At 49.0% G+C, this 7,401-nt stretch overlaps 1 protein-coding gene across 1 annotated transcript; it reads left to right on the top strand.

Annotated features, from left to right (window-relative positions):
- The first annotated feature begins 1,094 nt into the window (after nt 1-1,094).
- LOC128806047 (uncharacterized) lies at nt 1,095-2,960 on the top strand. Its single transcript, XM_053975298.1, has 4 exons — nt 1,095-1,236; nt 1,287-1,332; nt 1,690-2,445; nt 2,531-2,960. Exons 1-4 carry the CDS (start codon nt 1,095-1,097, stop codon nt 2,589-2,591), a joined length of 1,005 nt encoding a protein of 334 aa, XP_053831273.1. The 3' UTR covers nt 2,592-2,960.
- The last annotated feature ends 4,441 nt before the right edge of the window (nt 2,961-7,401 follow it).

Here is a 7,401-nt window from a genome sequence, read left to right as displayed (position 1 = left end):
AATCGTCGGCTCCTGCGGGGCTTCGCTTCTCATCCACCGCCCCAGCGAGCCGGGGTCGGCGGAGACCGGGCACCCTCGGCGGGGACCGGCGGCTCCTGCGCGTCGGCGGGGCGGGGCGCGGTCAATGGGCCGTGCGAGGCGCGCTTCGCACCGCCGCTCCCAGCGCCGGCCCGCAGTGTACAGTTAGCGTCAAATTACAGCAATTAACCGGGCACCGGAATTTAATTACACAGCCCTGCCCCTTTCCCACCCCCCTTGGTCCTGGGGAGCCTCCTGCTCGGGGATGACGTGGAGCAAAGACGGTCCCGTGCAAAACGGGAAAGGGATGGGGAAGATGCACAGAGATTTCGTGGCTCCGGAACCCTGCCGCCTCTCCTTTCCCCGCTTGCTGCTCGCCCTGCCCCCTCGAGCCCTCTCCAGGGGCCAACAATTTTGGCCCCGTAACGATTATTTAAAATGCCAGCTTTTATTACTATTTTGCCGAGAGGGGTGGGGAATTAATTCGATTTAATGTTGGCCTTCTGCGAAATGTTCCCGGTAAACTTGGGTGCCACACTTCTCTCGGGAGGATCTTTCCCTTGTGCCTAACTCCAGCGCTCCCCACACAGGGTTAAATCTCCGGGCTCAGGACCCGGCTCCCACAGCCCGGCTCTGCCCCGCGGCACTTGGCAGTGAGGCGGCCAGACCACAGCCGGCCCCCGGGGCGTGAGCCGGGCTTTCGGGACTATGGGCAGTCCTGGCTCGCACCGGGCTCATCCGCGCTCTTCTTTTTAGCCTAGGGGAAGAGGGCATGGGCTGGGCGCGCAGCAGAGCCCGGGCTTGTGGGGCACTCCTTTTCCCCTCCCTGGGGCATTTGGTGACCGCACTTCGGGGTTGAATTCGACTTCCCTGGCCCGGGCATTTATAGGACGCCTTTCCCTCGCAGCCTTGAGGGCACACCTGGCCCGTGTAGAGGACTGAAATCTCCACACCATGAGCTACTGTCATCCCTGAAGTGCCAGCTCTGTCTCGTCCTGCCGCCTGCCTCCTCCCTGTGCAAAGGGAAGCTGAAGCACCTTCTCTCCTCAGACAAAACTGCCTTCTAGCGCAAAGACATGTCCTCGCTCCTCTATGTCACACCATCTGGTTCAGAGCTCGGTAGTGATTTTGGCAGGTGGCTCCGAGAGAGTCATGGCGGAGCTCTGTGCGCCCTGAATAATTTCCGATGGACGCGCCTCCCCGTGTGTCACAGCGCGGGTAGCACACGGGGCAAAGACCTACCCGCTTCCCTTTCCCTCCACGGGCAGCTTTCTTACGGCTAAACCCCGCCACGGATCTCTTCCCAACGAGAAAGTAGGGAAGAGATGGTCCTGGGGGTCATTCACCTTCCCAGCGTCGAGGTTCCCCAGCCAGTCTGAGTTACCGAGTATCCCCACCAGTCCGGCTCCCAGATGCCAGACGGGTCTTTCCAACTCCCTCCTGCCTGTTCTGCCGGCCTCCAAGGCGAGCCGCAAGAACATTTAGAGAAATCCGGCTCCTGATTCTCTGCGGGGAGTTTAGGCTTGGTTATTCTTCTCCCTGTTGCTTTACAGTTCTCCCTGCCCCAGTGCCGCCCGGCTGGGGAGAAGCTAAACGCGTCTGATTTCTGCCGGCTCACAGACACATAAATAGCTTTAATTTTTTTTTTTTCTTTTATTTCTTTCTCTAAAGTAATTTTTGGCAGTGGCCGGCCTGCGCCCGTGGGGCCACTTGCAGCTCAGGCGGCCCCAGGGCCGGCAGAGGCGGCGCTCCGCGCCGTCCGAGACAGACACCCCGCGGAGGACGCGTGCCTGCGGCCGGCAGCGGGGCGGGCTCGCTCCCCGGCGGGGTCGGGAGGAAGCACCCCTCGCCCCGTCCTCTGCCCAGGCTGAACTCCCGGCTTCGGTATTTTCGGAAGGAGGAAGGAGAGACTCAGGTTGGTGTGGGTCCACCTTGGCTTTACGAGGCTGGGGGGAAGCGCGATGGCCGCTGTCCCTGGGATGAGGGCTGCTTTCACTGTGTGCATGGGGTGTCTTCCCGGGCTCTCCTTACAGCAAGAGGGGAGCAGAAAGAAAGAGGCAAAACCCGGCAGAACATAAAAACACCCCAAACACCGCAAACCCTACAAAACAAAGACAAAAAAGGAGAAAAAAAAATACAGATACTCCCCGCCCTTTTTCACTCGCACTTTGCGGTCCAACAAGATTCAATTACTTTTGGGAGGCCGGTGCCGGAGAAGGGGAGGTGCTGTGTCTCGGATGTTAGCGGAGAGGTTTTTCCTCTGTTGATTTGGGGGTTTGTGTCTTATTTTTATGCCCTGCTGTGGGGGAGACGGGTCCCCGAGCAGAGCAGTCTCAACCCTGCGCCCAGTGGATCCGAGAGAGCCCTTCCGATAAGCGGCTTGGGATGTTGCAAAGGAGAGAAGAGAAAGGATAAGAGAAGAAATCCGTATGTGACCGCCTTGTCCACTGTGCTGTCTCCCAGCTACTCAGTCTAGCAAAGTTTGGGTTTTTTCCAAGCCCGTTTCCCACAGGAGAGAAGCTCACCGAGTGCAACAGGTCGCTTCAGCTTCTCCCGGGACCTCACGAAACTAAGTGCCCCCTCCCTGTCCTTCCTCCTCCGGCTCCCCGCGTCGCGACTTTGCTCTGGGATACGCTTTGAAGGGAGATGCGGGACGTCCCGCTTGGACAAGACGCGGAGCCGTCGCCCCTGCGCAGCCTCTGCAGAGGAGCAGGAGGAGAAGGATGAGGATGCTGTGTCCCTGAGTTACGGCACTGTGGTACCTTTCCGCGCGTCTCTGCCATTCCCCCTCATACCCCACGCCCCCTTCTGAGACCCCCTTTGCCCCCGGCCCGGTGTGTGAACTCCCAGAGTGTTCTCAGGAGGCTGATCAGTTTGGAAATCAGCAAATAAATACTTAAAAATGCATACAAATAGAAACTTTTTTCAATGCCAAATGGCGGTGTGGCAGAGGTGCTTGAGTGCAATTGCTTGGAAGCGAGATGAAAACTTTTTTTGGAGGGGGGAGAAAAAGCGAAGTTTTTTCCAAGGAGCACGCGGGTCTCACCTGCTCCTTTAATATTTATTTGCTAAAATAACTACACTAAACCAACTAAACTAGCAAAACCGGCAAGTGATCAGGAGTTAATACTGAGCACACACTGCGGTGCCAACACAATCCAGCTACCGACGACTGGCCGGTGTTTGCATGAGCAACCACATGGTACAAATTCCCATGGTTTGGACCTCGTAGGGAAAGGTAACTGGTACATTCTGCTTCACCAGATACCTTTCTCAACCTAGGCCCTTAGGGGCTAGCTACTGTCATTGCCATGGCCGGAAAACGAGCTCCTAAAAAGATTATCCCTATGAGTAAAGCATCGGTGGGGTAAAACTCCGGGCTTCGTCTTTTTTTGGATCCCTCAGGGAGTAGTTGTATGGTCTCAAGTACAAATGTGGTGAGGTTTTTTTTTGTTTTTGTTTTTGTTTTTTTTTGTTTTTTGTTTTTTTTTTTTTTTGTTTTTCCTTGCAAAGCACAATAAATTCATACTAGAGATAACAAGCACTTCTGTCTTTAGAAAAATAAATCTATCCACTATATGCAGGTCAAGATCTGATTATTTGTTCACTCCAACTTGGATGCTTTTTTCTGTCATATATTTCATTTTCTAAACAGACAAAATCCACCCAGTTTTAAGACAAAAAATTGCATCTGCAGCTTGGATATAAAATTGGAGTATTTTCTGGGCAATTCTGGCTGCTCACGTGTCCTTCAAAAAGCTTTTGCATTTGAAACACAGGCAACTATTTTGCCAACAACCTCAGAGTTGCAGTAGATTGCAGTTTTACTGATCATGTCACGCCAAAATAATTAGAAATAGGTTCTATTTTACATTTATTTTAAATTTTTCATCAATAACATTGTCAGATGAAATCCAGAAAAGGATATGCTGCCTAAGGTCCTTCAATATGTCGTGTTTGATGAAAGGGTTATTGCTAATTATAAATGTTCTAGGAAGGGCTGCTTTTCTCTAGGCAAAGCTTCACTGACTTTGCTACCCCCTTGCCCTAAAATCCACTGATGCAACTGCACATATCCTGAGTACAAAACACAGTTACACTCCAGCATTAACTCTCCACATGGGGAGTTTTACTTGGATTAAGATTTCGAAACTAAGCCCATAATAAGATATGCCATAAAACCTCAAACAGCCCTCCTCCCCCAGGGATATTTATCTTACACATTTAATTGCCCAGTAAAATAAATTCTGTATGTATACACTTATATGGGAAGGATTTTGATCTGGTAATTTCAGTGTATCTTCTGATCTGTAGCAGCTTAGAATGACATCCTTGAAAAGTGTGGAGAAGCAGAAACTGTGCCCTGCTAAATAATGCCTATTCAGCTGCTAAATATTTACACATAGGCAGGAATGAGCTTTCCTTGTAATGCTATCTCTTAACTCTATATTAGCATTCAAGAAGAAAAACAAATGCAAGTCATTTAAGCATAGGCCAAATCGCTACTTCTGCTAAAGCAAATAACAGAGCTCCAGTGACTTGCATAGAGCAGAATAGGCCTCCTTCATGTTACCTCCATGTCATATTAGCACTGTCATTTTTGTAATGACTTCCCTCTTACAGCACTCACTACTGTATAATAAGCTTCAACAAACCCTCGAGAAGTGCAGTGTTATTAGTTTATCTGCTTTACAGATAAGTAAACTGATGCAAGGTGAAGATAAGGAATTTCCCCAAGGTCTTGCAGCTGGTTTGCTTGAGATCAAGGGAAGGAAAGGAAACCAAGAACAGGGAACTAACCACCAGAACATGCCCCATAACCAGGAAAGTGATATGAAGAAGAGGAGCAGGCAATTGGAAACTCCATAAAACAGGCCATTTCCAGTCTGATACCTCTCTACTCTTTGGTGGTTAAGCTTGGGCACTCACGTTTGAAACTCTCAACTTCTCCAATGACAATTTGGTGTTGCATCCATCCTGGCATGACATGATATAATGGAAGTGGAATTTCATTTTCAGTGCATTGAATAAAACACCCTAATAAGACATATTTAGAAAACAAAGCCTGGTATTACCCACAGCAGAGTTTTAATAAAATCTACTTTGATATTTCTATGCTAACATTGGAACTGCTGTCTGCAAAGCATGTATTTTAAAGTGTCAAATAATTACAATAAGACATATTACTGGAAAATGACTGTTGGAGGCTCTGACGTCCAAACCAAAATTATTCTGCACAAAAAAATCTCTTAAATGATTTTTTTTAAAGAAGAAACTTCCAGAGCTCTAGTCTTTAATCTAGCCCAGCTTGTATGCAGCTGCGATACATTTAGCCTTTAACATTAGCTTTAGCCATTGTCCTAGGACATGTCTACACCCCATGACACTTTATGGTATTAAAAGAATTGCTGTGTGGCTACAGCAACTTGTCACTAAGATATATCACTCAGTGGAGAGCAAGACAAAACAAAACCAGTGAACAACATGGCTTCTTTTTTTCCATGGCAGCTTATGCTATGGGTATAATTTGCTTGGCTCAGTTGGGTTTATGTGGTGTTTTATACCAAAATGTCCTGCTTGCCAGCTATGGAGTAAAACTTCTGGAGGTGAGTGAAAGAGCGGGCTGTGCACTGGATGATGTGGTGTAATTGTTCCATATAGCCATTGAAGGAATACCAACCCGCTATATGTACAATCTAATTGCAGCCAGGAGCTGATGAAACAGCTCTTGCACCAGCCTCCTCCCTCTGTCAAAGGGAAATGAGGGTGCGGTTGGAGGTTATGGCTGACGAGCACCCACATTACAGCTGTCCTGGGGATTTTCACCTCAGTGTCCATTCCACAGGCACCACCACGCCAGGTTCAGCTCATGAGGACAAACTGACCAGACAGAGGTTTAGACCATCATCTTCACACCCAGGAACGCAAACACTTGGACGCTGGACAAACAAACTTTTTATTCTCCAAAGCCTGGTGTTACCATACTGATACAATGGCACTTTTCCAAATTAATCTGGAAGTTTGTCCCAGAGCAAATTTGAGGCCATGCTTGCAAGTGCCGTGCAAGAAGGACAAAGAGATGCACCAGCCTCCCAGGGGTGTGGGGGAATCAGACCCCCCCACACACCTGGGCACACCCCATCTCTCCCCAGGACTCCCCTTGGGAGAGGCACAGGGTTATTAGCAGCCAGCAGCCACGCAGCCAGTTTACACCGCGCAAGTGTAAGGGATTGCGAAGCCCCAGTGCATTTGCAAGTGAAATCAGTCTTGAGCTGATGAGCTGCTCCCTTAACGCTGCTCTCTCCGGAGCGGGAGTGAAGCCCTTTGAGTGCCCCGGCTGAGGAGCCTGCCAGAGAGAAGCGATAAAGGAAAAAGGCTAAAGCTTGGGTTTCTTTTCCTAAGACTTTGGCGCCCCTGTGTGTCTTCTTTTTGGGAAATTCAGCTGAAGAACAGCCCCAAGGTTTTCTCCCTTAAGCCCAGCACCAGAAACACTGCACTCGAAACTAGGAGAGCTCTGCCAGGACAGCCTGGATAATGCTACCCACTGGCCTGACTCTAATTTGAACTGTGCCATTTCCACTCCTTACCTCTCCTCCTTTAGATGCTGGAGGATTGCTGGAATAGCCTTCTTTGGCAACTTTATCCAAAGTGACTAATGTCCTTAGAACACCACTTCCTGGAGTCAGCACGTTTATCATTTGCTTTTCTACATCCCTTTATCTCCCAGTATGTCTGAGGTCCAAACTGGAAAGAGACTTAAAGACAACAGGCTAAAAAAAAAAAAAGTATATGATGTATCTTAGGCTGTCAAAGCATCAGATTTGAAAATTAGATGGGCAATACAAGCAAAATACTTGTCTAGACCTCTGCATCAGGGTTGCACTACAATCAATTTCTGTTCGAAGGTGAAGGCAGAGGTACAGGAAATTTGTCACAAAAATTTAGCAAAATCCTAAGATGAACTGTAACTATTTTTTTCCGTGAGGTAGTTGGCATTACTGTTCATTCCATATCTTCAAAATAACTGTGACAGAGGAATGAAGTGAGTCGCCTAAGGGTACAGGGATGTGGCAGGCAGCTGGACATAGAGGAAGGAAATCCAGCCAGCCCGAGTTCTGGCAAGATTTACTCTGTTGGGGGTCCTGGTACAAATGGGCTCTGCAGAAATGAGTCTCATAAGTCTTTGTCCCCTTTCCTGCCTTCCAGCTGTCAGTTCTTGTTTCAAAACAGTAAGAAAGAGATGGCATGTCTGAGGGGCGTGGTGTTTATTTGGGGCTATTTAGAAAACATACAAACACACACTCTGCAAAGTGTCACTGGAAAAAAATATGGCATGCAAACACAGGCAGGCTATCACTTGCCCCAGAGTTAGCATCACCTGCT

This window comes from Vidua macroura, chromosome 1, assembly GCF_024509145.1.
Source record: "Vidua macroura isolate BioBank_ID:100142 chromosome 1, ASM2450914v1, whole genome shotgun sequence".
NCBI classification, from domain to species: domain Eukaryota; kingdom Metazoa; phylum Chordata; class Aves; order Passeriformes; family Viduidae; genus Vidua; species Vidua macroura.
Note: the sequence above shows the minus strand (reverse complement) of the source record. Positions and strands in the feature narration are given on the sequence as shown.